General features: G+C 47.6%; 2 protein-coding genes across 8 annotated transcripts in view; one reads left to right on the top strand and one right to left on the bottom strand.

Annotated features, from left to right (window-relative positions):
* WDR82 (WD repeat domain 82) overlaps positions 1 to 19,779 on the top strand; it is a 30,767-nt gene extending 10,988 nt beyond the window's left edge. The window contains exons 4-9 of one of the 3 annotated variants that reach the window (XM_082414546.1): positions 2,591 to 2,690; positions 3,100 to 3,216; positions 3,461 to 3,616; positions 4,425 to 4,494; positions 5,046 to 5,188; positions 6,186 to 9,077. In XM_082414546.1, coding sequence (XP_082270672.1) covers positions 2,591 to 2,690; positions 3,100 to 3,216; positions 3,461 to 3,616; positions 4,425 to 4,494; positions 5,046 to 5,188; positions 6,186 to 6,215 — 616 coding nt within the window. In that variant the 3' untranslated portion in view covers positions 6,216 to 9,077. Of the gene's footprint in view, positions 1 to 2,590; positions 2,691 to 3,099; positions 3,217 to 3,460; positions 3,617 to 4,424; positions 4,495 to 5,045; positions 5,189 to 6,185; positions 9,078 to 19,266 lie in introns of those variants that run through there. The other 2 variants (XM_082414548.1, XM_082414547.1) reach the window with 2 other exon arrangements.
* Positions 11,044 to 19,237, bottom strand: PPM1M (protein phosphatase, Mg2+/Mn2+ dependent 1M). 5 transcript variants are annotated; one of them, XM_082414528.1, is made up of 10 exons: positions 15,560 to 19,237; positions 14,749 to 14,858; positions 14,341 to 14,595; positions 13,773 to 13,885; positions 13,321 to 13,405; positions 13,113 to 13,231; positions 12,885 to 12,948; positions 12,550 to 12,657; positions 12,289 to 12,437; positions 11,044 to 11,940 (listed from the first exon to the last, which is right to left on the bottom strand). In XM_082414528.1, the coding sequence occupies exons 1-10, from the start codon at positions 15,972 to 15,974 to the stop codon at positions 11,796 to 11,798; spliced, it is 1,563 nt and encodes a 520-aa protein (XP_082270654.1). In that variant the 5' UTR covers positions 15,975 to 19,237; the 3' UTR covers positions 11,044 to 11,795. The 5 variants fall into 5 exon arrangements, with proteins under 5 accessions (XP_082270654.1, XP_082270651.1, XP_082270650.1 ...); XM_082414525.1 differs by having other exon boundaries at positions 11,044 to 11,488; positions 14,749 to 14,872; positions 15,560 to 15,879; XM_082414524.1 differs by having other exon boundaries at positions 14,749 to 14,872; positions 15,560 to 15,877.
* Positions 19,780 to 22,861: the final 3,082 nt, after the last annotated feature.

Here is a 22,861-nt window from a genome sequence, read left to right as displayed (position 1 = left end):
CTTCCTGAACTGCCTCATGCCTTCCTATCTGGCAACTTCTAGAAAGGCCACTCCCATTGAAACCCTGTTCACCACAGGTGCTGCTTCTTCCTGAAATCCTTCTCTGACCCTCTCTTGGAGTTGTCTGGACTAGACAGTTAAGCTTCCTTAGAGTTGAAGTCGTGTTCCTCCTTGTATTCCCTCTACCTCTCATCGTAGAGCCTTGTGCCAAGATAGACTTCCTCTGAGCTTTTGACCTGAATACTGACGTAAAATTACATGTTCATATGCATTCTGCTCACTCCGTTTTATTACCACCTCAGCATTCCCAGGAGATTTTGGCTTATAGTATCATTAAAATTTTTAAGTTGATGATCTAGTGCAAATGTTAATTTAGTTATATTGGAAGAATTTTTTTTTTTTTTGTCAAAAACTTTATTTTTAAGGAAAAAAAGTACATTTGTCCATTTTTTACTCATGGCGTACATTTGTAATTCTTTCTAGTGGAACCAAAACTTCCTGAACCCCTTTCAGAGTCATCCAAAATTTGAACTTCCTCTATTTCTACATTTAAAAAACCCATTCACAAATGAGCTGTGCAATTTGATCTGCTTTTTGTACTCCAGTTTTTTTTTGTCAAAATGAAACAGTACAACACCAACATTTCCTCTGTAATCTTCACCTGTGACACCAGCTCCTATGTCTGTGAAGCGTTTTTTAGCCAAGGCAGAATGTGGAACTACTCTTCCATAACACCCAGAAGGAAGAGCCATCTGAGTGTCCATTTTCACAAGGGCTTCCTCTATAGGTGGTACTACAGACTCATAGGCACTGTACAGGTCATAGCCCATGGACCTCAAGGATCCCTCTGGTTAGGGCCGTGGCATGCTCCAAGAGGCAAGTAAAGTGGAGTCACATGCCATCCTTCTCCACAGGCTGGGCCCGAATGCCAGGGAGATGATGGGTATCTTCAACGCAGAGCATGGCAGAGCAAGAACATGAGCAGAGGGGACAAGAGACCTCAGGATGAGGCCTTGGAAGAAGTATTTTTCAGTGAGTGACTGGTGTAACCATAAGAGGGGACCCATATCAGAAATATAGCATAGGCTATTAGCATAGAGCTGTGGCTCTCTAAGTGTGGGGCCCAAACCACCAGTCTCAACATCACTGAGGAGCTTGTTAGAAACACAGATTCTCAGACCTCACCCCAGACCTACTGGATTAGAAATTCTGGCAGTGGATCCCAGCAATCGGTTTTAACCCACGCTACAGGTGATGCTGGTACCACTCAGGTTTGAGAACATCAGTATAGTCCACAAACCTCTAGTTAAGGAATCATGCTTTTTTTTTCTTTTAATTGAGATATAGTTCAGTACCATAAATTCACCCTTTTAAAGTGTACAATTCAGTGGTTTTTAGTATATTCACAGAGTTGGGCAACCATCACCACTATCTAATTCCAGAACATATTCATCACCCCAAATAGAAACCCTGTACCCATTAACACTCCCCATTTCCCCTCTTCCCAGCCCCTGGCAACCACTAATCTACTTTCTGTCTCTATAACTTTGTCTATTCTGGATATTTTTTATAAATGGAACCAGATCATATGTGGCGTTTTGTGTCTGACTTCTTTCACTTCATACATGTTGTAATATGAATCAGTACTTCATTTCTTTCTTTTTTATTTATTTATTTTTGGCTGCGTTGGGTCTTCGTTGCTGCGCGCGGGCTTTCTCTAGTTGTGGTGAGTGGGGGCAACTCTTCGTTGTGGTGCGCAGGTTTCGCATTGCGGTGGCTTCTCGTTGCGGAGCACGGGCTCTAGGCTCGCGGGCTCAGTAGTTGTGGCTCACGGGCTCTAGAGTGCAGGCTCAGTAGTTGTGGCGCACGGGCTTAGTTGCTCTGCGGCATGTGGGATCTTCCCAGACCAGGGCTCAAACCCGTGTCCCCTGCATTGGCAGGCGGATTCTTAACCACTGCGCCACCAGGGAAGCCCCAGTACTTCATTTCTTTTTATTGCCAAATAATATTCTTGTATGACAATAACACGTTTTGTTTATCCATTCATTAGGTGATGGACATTTGGGTTGTTTCCAGTTTTTAGCAATTATGAATAATGCTGTTGTGAACATACATGTACGGGGGATTTTTTTGACATATGTTTTCATTTCTCTTGGGTATATACCTAAGAGTGGAATGTTTGGATCATATAGTAACTCTAACTTTTTGAGGAAGTGTAAAACTTTTTCAAAGCAACTGTACCATTTTACATTCCTACCAGCAGTGTATGAGGGTTCCAGTTTCTCCCCATCCTCACCAACTCTTGTTATCTCTCTTTTTGATTATAGCTTTGCTAGTGGGTATGAAGTGGTATCTCATTATGATTTGATTTGCATTGGAATCATATATTTTTATGCTGTAGCTTTAAGTTGCTTTTTTGATTATACTAATTGCCTTTGATTGTTCCAGATTGCTTGCGTATGTGTGTTTCTTAAAATGGAGTTTTTAGGAGAACACATATATATAGGTAGGCAGGTAAAGTGGTTTAGAGTTCATATCCAATTTTTGTTAATATTTCGCTTCAACTCCTATTTATCTTGATGCATTGCAGGGTGGTGGCCTTGTCCATGTCACCTGTGGATGACACTTTCATTTCTGGGTCTCTTGATAAGACCATTCGGCTCTGGGATCTCCGGTCTCCTAACTGCCAGGTAATGTTACCTCACAGTTACACTTTAAGCGTTTTCAACTCTCCCTCTCAAGGAAGGGGGGAAAGCAGTGATTCTTTTCTGGGATCCCAGAGTCTTTAAATTTTGGAGAAGATCTTTTACTGGTAGGAAGCTGGTAATTAAGCTAATACCTTAATCCAGTGCATACTTATGATGATCTGTGGCTTAGTGCTTTAAAAGCAGTTTTCCTGGAGCCTTTGAGCTATAGATTTTAGACTCCAGGGATTTGTTTTTATTTGAATTCAGTGTCTATAAAATTATACAGTTAGGGTTGATCTGAAATCAATTGCATGGAGACCTGGGTTTTTTTAACTTCATTTTAGTTAGTCTTGTGTTTGCTTTTGGTAGGATCCTGGGTTCATTAACTTTTTTAAAATTTCTTTTTTCTCAGGGTCTCATGCATTTACAGGGCAAGCCAGTTTGTTCTTTTGATCCAGAAGGATTAATTTTTGCTGCAGGTGTCAATTCTGAAATGGTCAAACTTTATGATCTTCGCTCTTTTGATAAGGTAAATCTTTGAATCTTTGAACCGTCTTGATATTATGGAAGTTTTGAAGGGTGAGATGGACATTTAAGAGCCTTTTTCTACAGTAGAGGAGGTATGTGGTAGATATTAGAAAGTGTCAGAGCAGTACTTCATCTTCTGCTTTCCCTAGTCAAAAAGGAATCTAAAGGGATAGAATGAGATTTGGCTCTGGCAGAATGAATTATTGATGTGCCTTGGGCCTACGGCTGCTGTCTGTCTTTTGCAGGGGCCATTTGCCACATTTAAGATGCAGTATGATCGGACTTGTGAGTGGACAGGACTTAAATTCAGCAATGATGGCAAACTCATCCTCATCTCCACCAATGGCAGCTTCATCCGTCTGATCGATGCATTCAAGGGAGTGGTGATGCATACGTTTGGGGTGAGCTGACAACTTTGAACCATGTTTTTTTTTTCCATACTCTACCTTTTTTCCATGCTCATCCCTTCTGAGAATTGTGTCAGCTAGTTGGTGGAGACCGGCAGTTGTCCTTGGCTCACTAATCGAGGCATGGACTTGCATTTTCTTCCTGCTCGTGGCATTATTTCTTTTGGATTCTGAGACATTCACTTCTCACCCAATGACTCACGTTTGGTGTTCAGATAATATAATAAATTCCTGACCATAAACATTTTCTTGCCCCCTTGAATATGGAGTTGGGGATAAGGGGGTGAATTGTAAGGGGTGGTAGCCGAGTTTGAAACCTTGGTAGCACTGTGCATGAGGAAGAAAGGGTTTCACAGAAGGGAAGGTGATGTATGTACTACAACATGGATGAACCTTGAAAACATTATGCTAAGTGAAATAAGCCAGACACAAAAGGACAACTGTTGTATGATTCCACTTAGTTTCCTAGAATAGAGATAGATAGTAGAACAGAGATTGCCAGGGAGCAGGGGAAGAGGGAAATGGGGAGTTACTATTAAAGATTATGAAGTTTCTGTTTGGAATGATGAAGAGGTTTTGGAGGCAGATGATGGTCATGGTTGCATAGCATTTTAAGTATACTTAGTGCCACTGAACTGTACACTTAAAGATACTTAAAATAGTAAATGGCTATCTATATTTTACAGTAAAAATTTTTTTTAAATCAAAAGAAAAGAAGAAGATGTATGTGCTGGGGTCAGTGTTTGTAGGCCATTATTTTTTGTTAATGGCACTGTAATGAGAATTGTTCTGCTTGTTTTAGGGTTATGCCAACAGCAAAGCCGTCACACTGGAGGCCTCGTTTACTCCAGACTCGCAGTTTATTATGATTGGTAAGCTTCCTTTATCCCCCGCCTTGGGTGTTACTTATCTGGTACTGTGCATTATGTTATTTCTGTTAGTTTTAACTAATTTAAGATATTATTTATTATCCTTTTGAGATAGAGTTTCTCAGATTTCTGTGTAGCATGTTATGTCAAAGGTATAGTGTCTTTAAACTGTCCTGACTTTGCTTTCTTTTCTGGGAACGGGCGTTAATGTTGGTCTTCCCTGGACCATCATAGAGTTAAACTCTACAAGCACTGGTGTAACCCTTCATTCAGTCACCTTAGTGTAGATGTTCGTAGGGTGATCATATTCAGCCCCCTTTTTTAAATGAGAAAACTGAAGTTAGAGGGGAAGTGACTTGCCTAGGAGCAAATAACTAGGGTCTAGATCAGTTCCCAAAGTGTCTTTTCTTCACTGCCATTACTCCCTCTCCATTTCTGCTGGTGGCTGGGTCCTGAAGCTTGGCCTCTCTCCAGATGTCAATCCATGTCTCTTTGCCACTTGTCTTTGTATTGTGCCTTGAGCTGTTGTTATATCCCTTGATCATTCTCTTCAGGTTCAGAGGATGGCAAGATCCATGTCTGGAATGGAGAGAGTGGTATAAAAGTAGCTGTGTTGGATGGCAAACACACAGGCCCCATTACCTGTTTGCAGTTCAACCCCAAGTTCATGACCTTTGCCAGTGCTTGTTCCAACATGGTATGTGAACAACGGGAGATGTCCTCCGTCTAGGGGCCCTTTCCAGTTGGGGTGGTGGGTCCTTCAATGAGCACAGTGAGCTGTGTTCTAAATAGGTACAATTACAAGCACCCAAGTTCATGTTTCTCAGCTGGTGGCTTCCCTGTTTCACCTCTATTATCTGATCTTTGGTTGGGCTGGTCTTTCACTTTTGCTCTTCTTTCCATGATCTAGGATCGCCTCTGAGCTCCCAGGAGATCTTAGGCCAGTTTTTGCTCTGGCTCCTGGTTTTATGCCCAAACTACCTGGGGCTATGCCTCACAGGTTTTTGGCTTCTTAAAATACTTTGAACCAGCCTTTTGTGGCTGTAAACTTTCAGTTTTCCATTCCTCTCAGGTTATGCTGAGTTAATCAGAAATTCTTACGGTTGATCACAACTCACCACTTAGAGTTTTCTCCAGGCCCCTGTCTCTTCCTAGACAACACTAGCAGAACAAAGCATCAGTGAGTCTCAGCCTCCAGTTTCCTCTTGGCATCTCCTAAACCTACCTGGGTATTCGGGCATGAGGCATTTCATTACTAGCCTACCCAGAACACATTGCTCCATTTCTTTTTTTTTTTTTTTTAAACAAAGAAAACAGTGTCAGAAAAAAATGCAGCAAAACCATCCAATCCAGTCCCTCACGGTTTTTACAGCTCATGAATGAGAGGGTCTGTCTGAGGTCACCTGGTAGATTAGCTGTGAGGCCAAACACCCACCTCCCAGACAGCACTTCTTCTTTTCTTTACCACTGGACCACTATGTTGGAAGTTAGACAATGTTTACTTTCACATAGATAGGGGAGTGTTTGTCCACAGATTGCCAGAGTCAATTGGTCAGGAGGGAAGGCCACCAGCCATAACTCCTCCAACTTTGGGGTTGGGTGCCTTGATGGTGGGGGAGGGGTAAGAAAAACCCTCAGAAATGAGGAGACGGGCTTGGCTTTTTAAAGTTGACTTATGTTCTCCTTCCATCCAGGCCTTCTGGTTGCCCACCATTGATGACTGACCTGCATAGTGCTTGGCTGTTTTCTGTACAGCGAGGGTGGCCAGTAGGAAAAAACTCAGAGGGAACTAAGATAATAGTGAGATTGGATCATTTGACTGGGCTGGAGAGCATCCTTCCACTTGGCCTTCCCAAGGATGTGCTGTACATTTGCTCAAAAGAAAAAAATTACTTTGCCAAGCTTCTTCAAAAGGACTCTTGGTGCGGCAGATTCAATCGGGACTCAGATTTTCCAGCTGTCACTGCACCGAGCTCCTCCAGAGGAGTGACCAGACTCGTGACTAGGGTATAGTGGGGCCCTCAAGACACCTTCAGTTTTGAATGTATTTGCTGCTGAGGAGTCGGTGAAGTTGTTAATTCTGCACATCCCTTCGCCCACCCCCATAAATGCGTGGGAAGCCACAGTTCTGGTTTTGAGATGCTAGGGCAGCTCAGTGCCCCTTGCCCTCACCCTGCATGTCTTGTTACTGGTTCTCCCTGTGTCATTGTGGCATTATCCACAACCATCACGTTACTTAGGTGCCAAATATTTACAGAAATAAGTCTCCATATATCTTAGGGTCAGAAAGGGACAGATACAGAAGGACCTTGCTTGCCAGGAAGCCTTGCAAGTTAGTCATGTGAGGGTGGATGATCTGGGTGTGCCTCAGGCTCTGGGTGAGGGAGGCGGGGTAGCAGATGAGTTCCTAGGGCTGGGAGGTTTAGCAGCAGCTTGGTGTGGTGCCCTGTCATCAAAACAAACACACAGTCCTTCTGGGTGCCTGCCAAGTTTGGTTGTATACAGAAGCAAGGTGGGCGTCTATTTTTGTACATGAGATACATCACGCTTTTCTGTGGGCCAGTATTGTGGAGTGAGTCTGAGTTGTTTACACTGATGCCTTCCCTGCCCACCACAAGTTGTGTACATAGTCTCCAGATGATACCACCCCTTCCCCAGCTCCCAACCAGGAGCTGGCTCTAGGCTTGTGTTATATGTTATATTTAGCCTTTTTATATATGACTTGAGATTTCTGTTGTTTGTATTTTAGCACAGTGTGTGTACACCTTCATTTAAATATATCGTATGTTTGCATACATATATACATATATGTATGTATGCATATATATGTATGTGTGTATATATATATATGTGCGCATATATATATATATATATATATATATATATATATATATGTATGTATGTATTTTTAAAGTATCTGAAGGAGATAGAGTCCTCTGCCCCAGGAGAAAGACTGCATTCTTGCTAATAGTGTTTGCCACAAGTGTTAGTCTTCCCTATTACCTTTTTCCCTTTGGGAGACTGAACAAAAGCAAAGCTTTTGAGTGTTTGCTGTCCCCATGGCAGCTAAGTGAGGGTCTTGGAATGACTCCCTTTTGTTCCTCAAGCCGCACTTTGGGGCCTTCTCTGCAGTATTAGCCCCCTTTTTGCCCAGTGATGCTCTGTCTGCGCCTGTATGTGTGTGACAGTCACTTTTGCATGCCTTTTGTGTCTGGCTCCCAGCATTTGGGGACAGGATGCTGGAACCAGAGCATTTTCAGCTTGTCTGAGGCTTCTTTGCCAATTATAGGTCACTCCTGTTTACCTGGTATGCCTGCTTTCTTAACTTCTTTTCCTTGCCTTCTCCTGGGAGAGGGAGGATTCCTCATCGGGGTTGAGGTGAGCTGCAGGTAGCTCATTGCCTTTTCCCCTGCATGGCCTTCTTAGAGCAGGACAAGTGGCATATTATTTCACTAAGTTCCCAAACAGCTAAGCAAGTAACACATTCCCTGCAGATCCAGAAACAGGCTCAACAAGGTTATGTTTGACTTGCCCAAGAGTACCTAGCTGCTAGTGGGGAAAGCAAGCCATTACTGCCTCTGTTCAGCAGCAGGAATAGGCTGTGAATTGCTAGCAATTACTGTTTTGTTTTGCTTTTTTAGCAATTACTTTTTGGCTTGTTCCTTAACCTTAAAAGCAAGGGGCATACGTCTTTCCCAGACATAGGCTGGAATCTGCAGCTTCTGAGGTACCACACACCGTATAGCTCTGCATTCTCAGAGTGGAGGGACTTTTAGAAACCAAGTGATCTGAGCTGTTACTGCCCACCCCTGGCTTTCCAGGGTAGAAAATTCATGGTAGGAATAACTGTTCAGAGAAAGTACTTGGAACTATAGGTTAATAAGAAAGCCTGCATAATTAACATATCTGTACCCAGAGAAGCCACCACGCATGACTTGTCTATCAGCAGGAAAATGATTTGTATTGAGTTCCTGTGTGTCCAAAGCTGAGGCACCATGTCCTTTGAAAATATGCACTGCACTGCTTCTATTTATGGGGACCTGTGGCTGCAGAGCTGGCTCCTGAGTTGGGAAGGAGAGGGAAAGATGCAGCTGGAAGTGACCGAATATGATGTGGTTGTGGGAAAAGGCAGAATTAAGGGAGAAAAGAGTCTGTGGGTCAGAGAGGCTGAGGAGCACCAGGGCTGCAAGGACACCCTCAGTAGGAGCCAGAGGTGCTTAAGCTCTCCTGGGGGTGGGGGGTGCACCACGCTCTCAGGAGTCAGGGCCAAAGCCTCTGATTTATATGTGACAGTGACATTGCACTGCTCAACCACCAGCCAGTGGGGTATTTTTTTTTTTTTTAAGAAAACCGTTGCAATCATAATTAATGCTTATTAAGAAAAATCTGGGAATTTTAAAAAGAATTAGTTTGCCACCCAAACGTTACCACTGCTAATCTTTTGGTGTTTAGTGTTCCTCTAGACATTTCTGTGCATAGATTTTTGGTGTGTTTACATAGTTGTTATTCTACTGTATATACAATTTTATGTCCTTTTTGTACTTAACATATAAACGTTTTTTCCATGTTATCTGTCTTAAACAGAATTTTATGGCTGCAGCCTCTTCCATTGAGTTTTCATAGCATTGTTTGCCTGGTTCCTAGAGTTGGAGGGAGGGGGTGGGTTGTCTCCTGTTAGTCCTCCTGGCTCACACTGGGACTCACTGTAATGCTGTGTGGAAGGGTTGTTGGGCTCCCTGGGACTGCCCCTGGTGACTAAGGCCTGTGCGCTGGTGGAAGGAACCCCTAGATCCAGCTCTCAATGCATAGCAGCCTGGGTATCCTCAACTCCAGGTTCTAATAAGCAGCCATAGGGCCAGAAATGAGTGACCAGGAAAAGGCCGGCCTGAGCCAACCTTGAGATCCTCAAAGACTGCATCTGGCATGTACCTCAGGCTGCCTTTCATCCCCCACTGTTACCTCAACCCTTGATCAGATTGGCAGCCTCTAGCTGGAATAAGGTTCATCCTCCTAGGCCCTGGTTTGTGGGGGGCAAGGATAGTGGGGTGTCTCTGAGGCTCCTGCACCAGTTCTGGCAGAAGGCCTGGCCACTTGCTTGTAAACCCATTGCCTGGCTGGTGAGTTGGTAACTCACTAGTAGCTCAGCATCCTCAGCTGCAACACCTTGGGCCTGCCACTTTGTACATGGTCATTAGAGGTTGGCCAAGGACTCTGGAGGGCAGCAGAGGGAGCATCCCGGCTTGTGAGTGGTAGGCCCTGCATAGGCTCTCAACATGACTGCTCAAGCAGGAAGAGTCCCCCCTCACGGCCTGGTGGGAGGGCTACTGCAGCGTTTGGCTCTGCTGAGAGACATGAACATGTAAGTCAGTGGCTGCCCCTGCAGCGGTCACTCCTGTCAGTTTGGCTTGTTCGCAGTTGAGAGACCCACTGTTGCCCACTCCCCGGGCTTCAGCCTAGTGGTGTGAGGAGCAAGACCAGGCAGTGGGCCGGGTCAGAAGCAAAGCAAAGCAGACTTGGGGCAAGCAGGCTCAGTAGTTGATGTGGGTGATTGGTTGGCAGGCACAGGATACTGCCTACGCTTTGCTGGGCGGGGGTAAAGAAGGTGAGTGGTGGGGGTGGGGACTGCTGAGGAAAGAGGAAGTAAAACTGCAGGCTGGTAGGGCACACTCTTGTTCTTGCCAGCTGCCTAATTAGAGTCCTGGAGAGGCTGCCCAGAGCTTCTGGGGCCAACCACATTTTCTCAGGACCCAGCTGCAGACAGATGTAGGCCCAGAAGTGCTGGGCTATGGAATATGACTAGGTAAAAAATGAGTAGGTTCCTAGTTTTTCCTATCTCTTCCCTAGAGAACATGCAGGAAGTAGAGTCTAAAATGAGTTAATGGGCAGGAAAGGAGGTCTGAGCGCCTGCCCATTGTGTTAAACAAGTTTAACCATCAGTTTTGTGGCCTACTGGCCCTTGTCCTTTCTGGCTGCAGTTTAGGGCTGTGAGTTGCCTGGTAAGAATTAATCTCAATTGTAGACTAAAGTTGGAGTAGATCAGGGAAGAGTTAGGAAAGGCTGAGGTCATGAAATTCAACAAATAATTCAACAAACACTTACTGAGCATTTGAGCCTTGGCAAGTGCTGCATGATAAAAACAGTCTTGTGAGGAACATGAAGAACTAAGCTACTCATCAAACAGCAAGCTCTGGAGCCCCAACTGACTTCTTGTCTCCAGTCGGTAAATCTAGCTTTATTATAAATTTACTATAAACTTTATACTAAAATCACTATAATTTGCCGTAAAAAACAAGGCATCCCTTCTGATACCTCAAGCCCAGAGCCCACAGATGGTGGTGGAGACCCCCTTTCTGTTCCCTGGGCAGCAGTTCTCTCACTGGGGCTCACCCCAAGCTGCGAACTGGGGAGGCCACAGAGAAAACACAATGCTGACTATAGGCAAACTTGTAAGGTGGAGCTAAAGCTAAGAGTGATTTTTTTTAGAAGGGAACAAGAAAAAGCAAAAGGTATACTGTAATATCAAGCTATACAGCAATTCACGATTCGCAAGGGTTCTTCTGCATACAAACATTTAATAGGAAGGTGATGGGGAACAACAAAACGGCGTTGTTGAGGCATCAGCCTAGGGCAGGGCTGGAGCCAGAGAGGAGCAATCAGGAGACTGGGCTAGAGGCAGCAGCTATAATCTGGGCATTCACTAAGCCAGCTCGGGGGCTCCTTCTTGCCCCTTAGTTCTCCCCCAACTTTAGCCCCTGGGCCTGTGCCTCTCCTCCAGCACGGAGGGGAGCAGGGTAGGACCTGAACTGGTCTCTCTCCAAGGGCTGCTTCAAGATGGCTGTTTAGCAGATATGAGGCTTCCCATAAGGCACTCTGCATGGGCTTTGGGGGTTGTTGAGTAGATAATCTGACATTCATGCATTAGAGACCTGGATCCAAACACAGGGTGTCTGCCCTTCCTGGCATCCTTGGCCAATGCCCTTAGTCCAGCTGTCCCCATCTGGGAATAATATAGTGGGCTGTTAAGGATCCTATCTGAGGAGGCTTACATGGATTCTAAGTTGTAAAGTGACTCTGCCAGACATTATTGACATTAGCACTCTTTCCCTGCCTGCCAAAGGGGGACCTGGGGAGCTGGACTCCCTGTGTTCTTCCAGTTCTGACTGCCTTGTAGAAATGCTCCCCTTGAAATGGGTTGGGGTCAGGGCTGGGTCTGGGGGTGGGGCAGGCAGACCTGCTGTTGACCATGGTGGACGCTCACACTGCACCTGGCCCGTAAGTGGTTCTGGGATGCGATGTTTGAATCCTCAGTGGCTACTGCGCCCTTGGCCCTGGTTGTGCAAGGGAATCACGAACACAGAGACGTCGTCGTAGGACACCTGCCCTTCCTGTGTGGAACTGTCGTCCTTCCCCTGTGTGCTGTGTATCAGCATTTGGGCCAGCTCCGAGAACCTGTGGGGACCATCCTGCAGATGTACTTCAGGGCCAGAGCAAAGAGGCAAGGCCAGCCCTCAGGGAGAACTTGCACAGTGCTGGACACTGAGGACCCAAGCAATGCAGTCTGACTGTGGGGCCAAGCAAGCCACAAGCCTGGGAAGGCCACAGGTTGGACCATGGGTGTCTGGACCCAGAAATTTTTGGGACCCACAGTCACCCCCAGGAAGCTTGAGATAGCTCTAGTCCTGGCCAACTGTTCTTAGCCAGACTCATCTGCAGTGTTGTCTTCTCAACCATAACTACTTCTTGGTGTTTCTGCTGGCACCAACTCAGGCCCAGGCAGATCCCCAGCAGCTATAGTACCTGTGTGGGTCCTCTCGGTTGCCAGGGAGGAAGCTCCGCACCAGCCGTGCCACCTGCTCATTGGACAGGACATCCCAGAGCCCATCAGTCGCCATGACAACTATATCCTCTTCCTGCGGCTCCAGCTGGTCCATATCCAGCACAGTCACCTGCAAGTTAAGCCTAAGGTTTCCTCACTGGCTCCCTTCCCAGCTCCTGCCAACCTTGCATAGTCTGCCTTTCTGGGCAGATAGAAGCTGGTGTAGGCTATTGCCCCCTCACCTGTGGGACAGAGAGCAAGAAGGGCTTGAGCTGAATATTTGTGTCCAGGACTTTGAGCTGATGGTCTCCTAGGCCCCGGGAGACGGCCAGTGTTCCCAGTAACCGAGCCTGGAGACAAGGGAGGTGTGAGGTGACAGCAAACAGCCCCAGCAAATGTACAAGTAAAGCACACAGAGGTGGACTGTGGCCCTGGGCGCCTGGGCTGAGGGAGAAACATCCTCTGACCTCGGAGCAGTCCCTAGGACCCCAGCCAAAGCTCCCCACAAGGGACAAAGGAGCTCCCACCTCTACAGGGGGCAATTTAAGAGAGATTCTTGGAGGTGCCATTCACTGACCTGCCTACCCTGTCCATGAATCAGTGGGTACTTGAGATCCGACTGCTCCACGCACTTGTAGCTCCTACCAGGAGCAAACCCAGCATCAACCCAGGCCCTACTTACCACCTCACCACCCCCAACACAGGGCCCACCCTGCCCAGGTAGAAGGGGACTGCTCCAGGCCACACAGCTGAGCCTGGACACCAGGGCTCTCCCCACTGTGTCCCCCAACCCCACCTCGCTCACCAGCCGCTCATGTGGTGATCCCTGAACAAAACCTTCTGCCCCAAGTCATCCCCCTTCAGTCGCCGAGGGAACTCCAGTCTGGTGAACTCACCAGCCAGAAGCTCAGGGTAGAGAAAGGCCTGGAATAGGGAGGCCATGCTCAGATCAGGCTCCCTCTGGTGGCCCAGGAGTTGGGGCTCCACAGCCTCCCTCTGCCAAGGGCACCTACCAGCTGCTGGATCCGCTGCCTCTCAGTCTCCGGGGTGAACTCAGAGCTCAGGGGCCGTACCTCATCCCTCCGCACCAAGATGGCCCTGGATGAGGTTTTAGAGGAGAAGGAGAAGTCTGGGGGGCAGCCTCCATCCTTACCCATAGCCTCCCTCCTGCCGGCCCCTTCTCCAACCACCAGGGGCCAGTTCTGCCCATGCCAATCCCTTGCTTAGAGGTCCCCATGACTGCTTAAGGCCTGCAGGGTAAAGCCTCAGCCATCTGGCCTGGCCCCTGAGGTCCTTGCCCTCCCTGGCATCTGCTGTCTGCCTTCACACTCGACACATGCCAAGTGCACAATTCAGCCAATCTTCCCCAATTCTGTCTCTCGACTTCCAGCCCCCTTTCACTGTCCCCACTGCCTCTGCTGCCTGTCTGCCCACCCCACCCTGCCCACCCTCCGGGCTCACTCACCTGCTATCCCCAGCATTGGCCACATACAGCTTTCCTTGCAGGGTCACAGCCACCAGGGCTGTGCAGCCACCCACCTGTCCTGAGGCCTCCAGCTCTCGCCCGATCACCTCATCCTGGAGCAAACCAAGGCTACTTCAGCTGCTGCTTGTACTGCCAGCATACCACTGTCCCCAACCCTCACCCTACAGTTTACTTCCCCACCAGCAAGCATGGCAGTCCCAGCGCAAAGTCTAGCTATGACTCCAGGATTCCTATGGTCAGGAGATCTAGACATATCCCTTTGGAGGTAGGGAAGTCCTATTCAAAACAGTGAGGAAGGGAAACCAAGGACCAACAGGGTGTGCAAGAAGATGATACAGGTAAAAGCACCTAGCATATAGTAGGCGCTGGACAAATGGGTGGGGTTATGATAACTGTTTAGTAACAAACCAACCAACCCAATCTTGTCCTCCCAATCCAAAGATCCAGGGTGATCACCATCATGTGCAGGGACACCCCACAACCCAGAGTCCCTCAGGTCCCTGAGGGTAAAACCTTCCCTCCTTTCCCAGCCAAAGGTCACACTCACACACTCCTGGAAGGCACTCTCCAGAGCCCCGACAACCAAGTCTTCTGCCCTAATGCCCTTTTCCTCCACAAACTGGGGGTCACTAGGGCGGATGCAGTGGCCGCTGAGGTGCATGGGGGGCTGAGTGGCCACCATGCCCTCTACCACGGCCTCCAGCTGCCGGCGTAGGCAGGAGTGCAGGGTGTTGGCAGCCAGGATAGCTGCAGCTGGACCACCGTGACCATCAAACAGTGCCCAGTAATGACCTGTCAGGAACTGCACAGGAAGGGCTTGGCGTCAGGCTCTGCCTGGCCTCCCCAGTTGTCCCCTGGCTGAATGTAGGGCACTAGGGCAAGAACCTCAGTCTACAGTCCTGGCCCCAATCTTGGCCCCAGCCTGTAAAAGGGGCTCAGGCCCAGTTGCACTCACCTCCTCTGGGCACAAGGTCAGCCATTCCTGGTCCTCTTCAACCCCAAACTCAAATCTCCGGATGCACAGCTTCCCACAGGCCGCCTGATCCTCATTGAATTCAGATTTCTCTGCATTGATGATCCTGAGGCCAGGAAGTGATCAGTGACCCTTTAGGGACACAGCTATGCTCCCATGGGCACAAAGAACAGATTTGGAACACAAAGAGGAGCCCTCCCTCTGGAGTAACAGCCCCCATGCTGTCCCTGACACACACCTGGACAAACAAATGCTGGAAATTTGCTAACTGTTCAGTAACCTCACAGCTAAAGCAAAACTCAGGGCCCAGCCCATCTGGAGCTTACCTGCTGACCTGGGCCGGGAGGTAAGGGCAAGTCGGCCTGCGGAGGTGTGGGGCTTCCTTGCCTATCCCCTGTCCCATCTCAGCCAGAATCCCTGTCCAATGCTGCACAGGCCATAACCCAGGGTGAGATGTGTGTGTGTATGTGTGTGAGGGATGGGGGGAGTCTCCAAAGCCCAGAACGCTGGAATTCTACCCAGTGTCCCTACCTCTTTTGAAAGCCCCAGGGGGGCAGGTCCTTCCCGACCTGAGGTGGAATAGGGGAGGTTGTCAAGAGTGCGGAAGTGCCGACAAGAGAGAGTTATCCATAAGGTTGGGGAGGCGGGATCCCTCACTCAGCTTGGCCTGTTTTCTCGGTCAGCACGGGACCCCAGGCAGGATCACAGGGTAGGGGTCGGGGCCTCAGGATTGAGAGTCGCAGGGAGCGGGGAGTGTCGAGGGCAGGGGGGCCGCTCGGGGCCGGGCACTCACTCGGCATAGCCTGCGTTCCAGGGCAGCGCGCGGCCCCGCACCGGGCTGCGCACTGGCCGGGCGTTCGGGCGGCACGAGGCGTCGGCGGTGCCGGGGCTGGAGCCCGAGCCGCGCAGGAAGCGGGGCCGCCGGTAGGGCACGGGGCTGGCGCGGGGCCGGGGTGGCCGCGGCGCGGGGAGCGGACCCCCCGGCAGGAAGCGGCGCCGGAACCAGTCGGCTGACATGGCGCAGCGGCCCGGGGCTGCCCGCGGGGCGCCGGGCAGGAGGCTGGGCCGACGGCACCGCCCGCCCGACCCGGGAGGAGGAAGCAGGCCGGGCCGGGGCGGGGCGGGGCGGGGCGGGGCCGGCTGGGCGGTGACGCCCCCAAACCCCAACCTCCCGCCGTCCCGGACTCTGTGGGCGGCCTGGGTGCCATCCGGCTCCTCAAGCCTCCTAATCAGCCAACGCTGTTATCAACCCCACTTTACAGGCAAGAACACTGAGGCCTAGATAGACAAAGACGCCGGCCCGGCTCACACAGGAACCTGAGCAGGCTGACGTTCACCCACACGTAAGGGGCACGAGTCTTTGCGAGGGAAAAGTCCCTCCTCCCCACCCAGGGAGGCTGTAGGGGTCGATGAGGGCACACGTGGGCCTCCGGGCTGGATCAGTGTCCATGGCAGAGCCTCAGGCCTCTTCTTGCTGGGCCCCGACCTTACACAAGGGCAAGATGGGAACAAGATGTCCTTGGAGGTGTCAGACTGACACATTGAGTAAGAGTCTCAGAGCACAGTGTTCCCTCAGGAGACCTCCATGCCTCACCCACTCGGCCTGGCACCCTCCACTCCCAGATGGGGCTTGGTGGTCACCCTGGCCTTCCTTATCCTGAGAAGCAGCTCCCACCCTCAAGGCCAGGTCTCCTAAACAGCTGTCCCTCCAATCAAGATGTCCTCTCTAGACAGACAGCAGGGGCCTCACTAGAGTGCAAGTGACTGATGGACAAAAGGAATCCATGGTCCCCAAAAGACTCCAACTGGTCAGAGTTCAGACTTGCGCCTAAGGGAAGTGAAAGACTTTCATCTGGGTTGGAGGCAAGATGTTGCAGCCTCTTAACTCCTGGTTACCTACCACCACTGGGTCAGTGGGGTCAGCAGCATGTTAACAGAGTGCTTTGTCACCCTCTGTCACTGAAGCCCAACTCCCTATGCAGGACTGTTATTTCCATCTCATAATGAGGGGGACTCTGAGGCCCACAGAGGGGAAGTGTCCTGACACCCAGGGCTGTGCTGTTTCCATTATGACAGTGCAGCTGACTCAGAACCCCCAGAGGGGATTTCTCTTCCCCTTCCCTCCTCCAGGAAGGCAGGCTTGACAACTCAAAGCCCCTGAGGCCCCACAGCCCAGGGCCCAGGGAGGGCTGCAGGAGGAGTCCCTACCTTCGCCTCCACACCCAAGCCCAGCATATGCTCACTAGGCCTTACTTCCTCCAGGAGGCCAGCCTTGCCCCATTGGGAGTTCCCTCCACCCACCCAAGGAAGAAGGTTCCTGGGGCAGGGAACTGTGCCCAACAGCCCCTCCCTCAAATGACTCAGTTTCAGGGTAGCCTGGGAGCTAATTTACTGACCCCACCATGTGTGTCAGGCCCCAAGCACTGGGCACAGGAGTACAGTACTTATGGAAGTGAGCTCCCCTGCAGTGATGGTGGAAGTCCTGGTGGATGGTGCTTGATCCAGCTGGCAAGGGGGAGGGGGAGAAGTCAGAGAAAGCTTTCCAAAGGACACCTGAGCTACAACCTGTCATCAGGACAGAAATGGATCAGGGACCCAGAGTGGGGCAAACCCAATTCTATCAGTGGGGTAAACTCCTCATCCCACCAGCCAATGGCTCAGAAGCTGTTAAAGTCTAAAACTAGAGGAAACAATGCAAACACAGTCTATTCCCCAAACTCACCATCTTGGACTCCCCTGGGTGGATGAAGAGCCTGTCCTCTAGGTGTATTCAGAGAAGCTCCTGGCAGCCAGGTGTCACAGGTGGTCTGTTGCCCAGCTTAACTATTTTAAGTTTTCAGAGCCATGTGGAGCCCTATGGCAATCCCATCCTCCCTGTTCCAAGCTGACCTAAGTGTTCCTCCAGTGCTATCAAGGCTCCTCTGGCTCCCTAGGCTCCTGGGAGCCTCTGCTCTTGCCTGGATCCCAAGCCTGACTCTCTTGGTTTACTCTGTCATTTTGCTGAAGCACATCCTCTAACACCTTTCCAAGAAAGGATGACTGGGTCCTGGTAATTTTCTGGGTCCTTGCAATTCTGAAAGGGCTTGTATTCTGCCTTTGCTTTTGATTGATATTTTGGCTCAGAATTCTTTCTGACTGCTCTGTTCATTGTTTTTTGGCTGTTGCTGCTGCTGAAATCCAGTGCCCCTGTCATTCCTAGGCCTTTGGATTGGCTTCTGTTTGCCTTTTCTCTCCAGAAGCCTCCAGGCTCTTCTGTTTCCAGTGTCTGAAGTTGTAGGTGAGGTTCCTTGGGGTGGGTCTGTCTTCATTTCTGGGTAGAGTCCTCCCTGGAGGCCATGCAACTCCTCACTCTCCAGTTATACCCTTATCCTGACACCCTTTTCCCAACTGCTCGAATGAACCCAAGCCTACCCCCTCCTGGCCGGAGACCTTGCCTCAGCTAACTCAGTCAGCATGTGAGGGATGGAGGCGGGGGAAGGAGCAAGCTTAGAAAAAGGAAAAAGACTTTTATGCTATGTTTTTTTCATTCACCATGAAAATAGCTTTTGTTGAGTCCCATATCTGTTCTTAACAAGATTTATTTTAGATTTAATTCAAAAAATTTAATACATTTCACTATGGCTCAAACAGTTCCCCTCTCCGAAGACAACCAATATTACTAGTTTCTTGTGGATCCTTCCAGAGATGTCAGGGGTATTCTGTGCAAGTTCACGCAAAAAAACAAAAACATGTAAGACCAGAAATAACAAGTGCTGGCAAAAGAATGTGGAGAAAAGGGAACTGTTGTGTATTGTTGCTGGGAATGTAAATTGGTGTAGCCACTATGGAAAACAGTATGGAGGTTCCTCAAAAAATTAAAAATAGAACTACTATATGATCCAGCAATTCCACTTCTTGATATTTATCTGAAGAAAACAAAATCACTACCTCAGAAAGATATCTGCCTCCACCATGTTCACTGCAGCATTATTTACAATAGCCAAGACATGGAAACAAACTGTGTGTCCATCAATGAATAAATGGGTAAAGAAAGTTTATATATATATATATAAAATATAGAATCTATATTATATAGAATCTATATATTATATAGAATATATTATATATTCTATATACTATATAGAATACATATTTAATTTATTATATATATTCTATATATTTTATATTTTCAGCCATAAAAGAAGAAATTCTGCCATTTGCAACAATGTGGATGGACCTTGAGGGCATTATGCCAAGTGAAATAAGTCAGACAGAGACAGACAAATACTGCTTGATCTCTCTTATACGTGGAATCTACGAAACAAAAAACAAAACCCAAACTCATAGATACAGAGAATAGATTGGTGGTTGCCAGAGGTGGCGGGGCAGGAGGTGGTGGGAGGTGGAGGCAAAATGAATGAAGGGGGTCAAAAGGTACACACTTCCAGTTATAAGATACATAAGTCCTGGAGATGTACTGTATACAGCATGATGACTATAGTTAACAATACTGTATTGTAGGGCTTCCCTGGTGGCGCAGTGGTTAGGAATCCACCTGCCAACGCAGGGGACATGGGTTCGAACCCTGGTCCGGGAAGATCCCACATGCTGCGGAGCAACTAAGCCCGTGCACCACAACTACTGAGCCTGCGCTCTAGAGCCCACGAGCCACAACTACTGAGCCCATGCTCCACAAGAGAAGCCACTACAATGAGAAGCCTGCGCACTGCAACAAAGAGTAGCCCCTGCTCGCCACAACCAGAGAAAAGCCCGCGTGCAGCAACAAAGACCCAATGCAGCCAAAACAAAAAAAAACTGCATTGTATATTTGAAAGCTGCTAAGAGAATAGATCTTAAAAGTTCTCATCACAAAGAAAAAAATTTGTAACTCTGTGGTGATGGTTATTAACTAAACTTATTGTGGTAATAATTTCACAATATATACATATATCAAATCATGTTGTACACCTTGGACTAATACAATGTTATATGTCAATTATATCTCACTTTAAATAAATGGATAAATAAAAATTATATAGATATATATGTTAAATCTTTCCTCTTCCCCTCCTTTTCTTTACCCAAATGATAGCATACTCTACACTGTATCCTGCACCTGAAGTTTTCACATAAGATACCTCTATCTTTTTGTATCAGTCCTTGAAGAGCTGCCTTGTTCCTTGAGAGGGCTGCAGAGCAGTCTCTGCAAATATGCAGACTTTATGTAGCTAGCCCGCCAATGATGAACAGTTAGATTGTTTTCATTTTTTTGCTTTATAATTTTTTGTGTGGGCATATTGGTAGGATCAGCCTAGTAATGGAACTGTTGTGTCAAAGGCATTCATTGTTCATAGCAACACTATTCATAATAGTCAAAAGATAGAAAGAACCCAAATATCCATCAGCTGGATGAATGGATAAACAAATTGTAGCATATACACACAATGGAATACTATTCAGCCATAAAAAGGAATGAAATGCTGATACATGCTACAAGGTAGATGAACCTCCAAAACGTTATATTAAGAAGCCATATACAGGACTCCCCTGGTGGTCCAGTGGCTAAGACTCCATGCTGCAAATGCAGGGGGTCCAGGTTCGATCCCTGGCCAGGGAACTAGATCCCAGATGTTGCAACTGAGAGTTTGCATGCTGCAACTAAGACCTGGTGCAGCCAAATAAATAAATAAATATTTAAAAAAAGAAGCCATACACAAAAGGTTGCATATTTTATCCTTCCATTCATATTAAATATCCAAAATAAGTAAATCCATAGAAAAAGAAGAGTAGCCCCCGCTCGCCTCAACTGGAGAAAGCCCACATGCAGCAACAAAGACCCAATTCAGCCAAAACTAAATAAATAAATTTATTAAAAAAAAAGAATGTTTTGGAAGTAGACAGAGGTGGTGGTTGTACAACATAGTGAATGTACTGAATTGTTCACCTTAAAATGGTTAATTTTATGCTATGTGAATTTCACCTCAATTTAAAAGGGGGGAATACACAGTAATAATTTTGTAGATATTGTCCTACATGAAGGTTGCACCAATCAGTCTATTTCCCCATCCTTTGACCATTGCAATTTTTTATTAAAATTTTTAATCTTTACCTATAAGTAAAAAATATGCAAGTCTAGTTTGATTTCCATTTATCTTTTTTTAATTAATTAATTTAATTTATTTATTTTTGGCTGCGTTGGGTCTTTGTTGCTGTGCGTGGGCTTTCTCTAGTTGAGGCGAGCGGGGGCTACTCTTCGTTGCCACACGCAGGCTTCTCATTGCAGTAGCCTCTCCTGTTGAGGAGCACAGGCTCTAGGTGGGTGGGCCTCAGCAGCTGTGGCATGTGGGCCCAGCAGCCGTGGCTCATGGGCTCTAGAGCGCAGGCTCAGCAGGTGTGGCGCATGGGCTTAGTTGCTCTGCGGCATGTGCGATCTTCCCGGACCAGGGCTCGAACCCATGTCCCCTGCATTGTCAGGTGGATTCTTAACCACTGTGCCACCATGGAAGTCCCTGATTTCCATTTATCTTAATAGGAGAGGATACCAACTTTTCACAGTTCCTTTTCTGTAGATGGTCTTTTTGTATCTTGTGCCCAGTTTTCTACTGGGCCATTGGTCTTTTTCTTATTGATTTATGAGAGCTCTTTATATATAAGGGAAATCAGCTCTTTATTTTGAAATGACTTGCAAGTACATTGTTTGTAGCCAGTTACAGTTTTATGTTTGTGTTTTGGTTTTTTTTTTTTTAATAAAATTTATTTATTTATTATTATTATTTTTTGGCTGTGTTGGGTCTTCGTTTCTGTGCGAGGGCTTTCTCTAGTTGTGGCAAGCGGGGGCCACTCTTCATTGCAGTGCACGGGCCTCTCACTGTCGCAGCCTCTCTTGTTGCAGAGCACAGGCTCCAGACGCGCAGGCTCAGTAGTTGTGGCTCACGGGCCCAGTTGCTCCGCAGCATGTGGGATCTTCCCAGACCAGGGCTCGAACCCGTGTCCCCTGCATTGGCAGGCAGATTCTCAACCACTGCGCCACCAAGGAAGCCCTGTGTTTTGGTTTTGATGGTGGGTTTTTCCACATAGACTTTTTATTTTTAATGTAAATAAATGTTTTTTTCTCTTATGGTTTCTGGGTTTGGTGACATACTCAGAAGGACTTCTCTACTCGAAGATTTTACAATCTTCTCCCTTTGTTTCTTCAGTATTTTTATAGTTCACTTTAAAAAAAAAATTTAAATCTTTGATCCACCTGAAAAAAAAATATGTTCTAATAATTTCAATGGCTGACTCGTTGTTGAGAAACATCAGCAAGAAAGGAGCAACCAACCTGCTCCTGGACACTCTGATCATCCCTAGACTCATTTGAGGAGCTGTGTGCAGCTTTCTCATCTTTCTGCCTGAAACCAGATCTCAGCCAGAGATGGAGTCTGTTCAGATATTCCACTGGTCCTTAGGCTCCTCGCTTGCATCCTAGGTTCTGAAACTGCGCAGGACTGAGCCCCAATCCCAGTCTCCCAGGAAGTTCCTTTCTCTGGTTAAACCCTCATCACTCAGGTGTGAGACAGTGATGGAGGCGATGAGGGCCACTGCCCAGCAGGATTTCTCATCCTTTGTTCCAATTTGAGTAAAGGAAACTAAGGTTCTTGGGGACACTCACTACCTTGTGAATCTGATCAAATCACTTTATCTCTCCAAACCTCAGATTCTTCATCTGTAAGGAGACAATAACACCTACCCTGTAGGGCTGTCATGAGGATTAAGTAAATGTGTCCAGTCATAGTTAGTGTGCAACACAAACACTCATAGTTCATTCAGACACTTTTTTTATTTGGCAAATATTATTGAGCACCTACTAATCCTGGGCACTGTTCTAGGTGTTGGGGATAGAGCAGGGGCAAAAATTTAACGACTGGTGGGGGGAAGACAATAAACAAATAAGCAAGTAAATATATGAATCAGGTAGTGATAAAAACAAAGAGAATGATGTAGGGTCGGGCCAACCAGGTATCAGGGGAGACCTTGATGTTAAGGATGCCATGTAGTTCACCCAGTGATGGACATTTTAATAGGGAACATAACCTTATTATTTTTCATCAATCTGTTTTCTTGGTTAAGTCCTGTT

Source organism: Balaenoptera physalus (assembly GCF_965194825.1).
Source record: "Balaenoptera physalus genome assembly, chromosome: 11".
Taxonomy (NCBI): Eukaryota; Metazoa; Chordata; class Mammalia; order Artiodactyla; family Balaenopteridae; genus Balaenoptera; species Balaenoptera physalus.
This window is presented reverse-complemented; position numbering and strand designations above follow the sequence as displayed.

What these genes read in the sequence shown, in the direction of transcription:
- PPM1M (XM_082414528.1), bottom strand. Translation starts at nt 15,974, where the DNA reads ATGGCACCCAGGCCGCCCACAGAGTCCGGGACGGCGGGAGGTTGGGGT. An exon ending in AGAGTGCCTTCCAGGAGTGT is followed by an intron (nt 13,886 to 14,340) that starts GTGAGTGTGACC and finishes GGTTTGCTCCAG; the next exon opens with GATGAGGTGATCGGGCGAGA. An exon ending in AACCGAGAGGACCCACACAG is followed by an intron (nt 11,941 to 12,288) that starts GTACTATAGCTG and finishes TGGTCCCCACAG; the next exon opens with GTTCTCGGAGCTGGCCCAAA.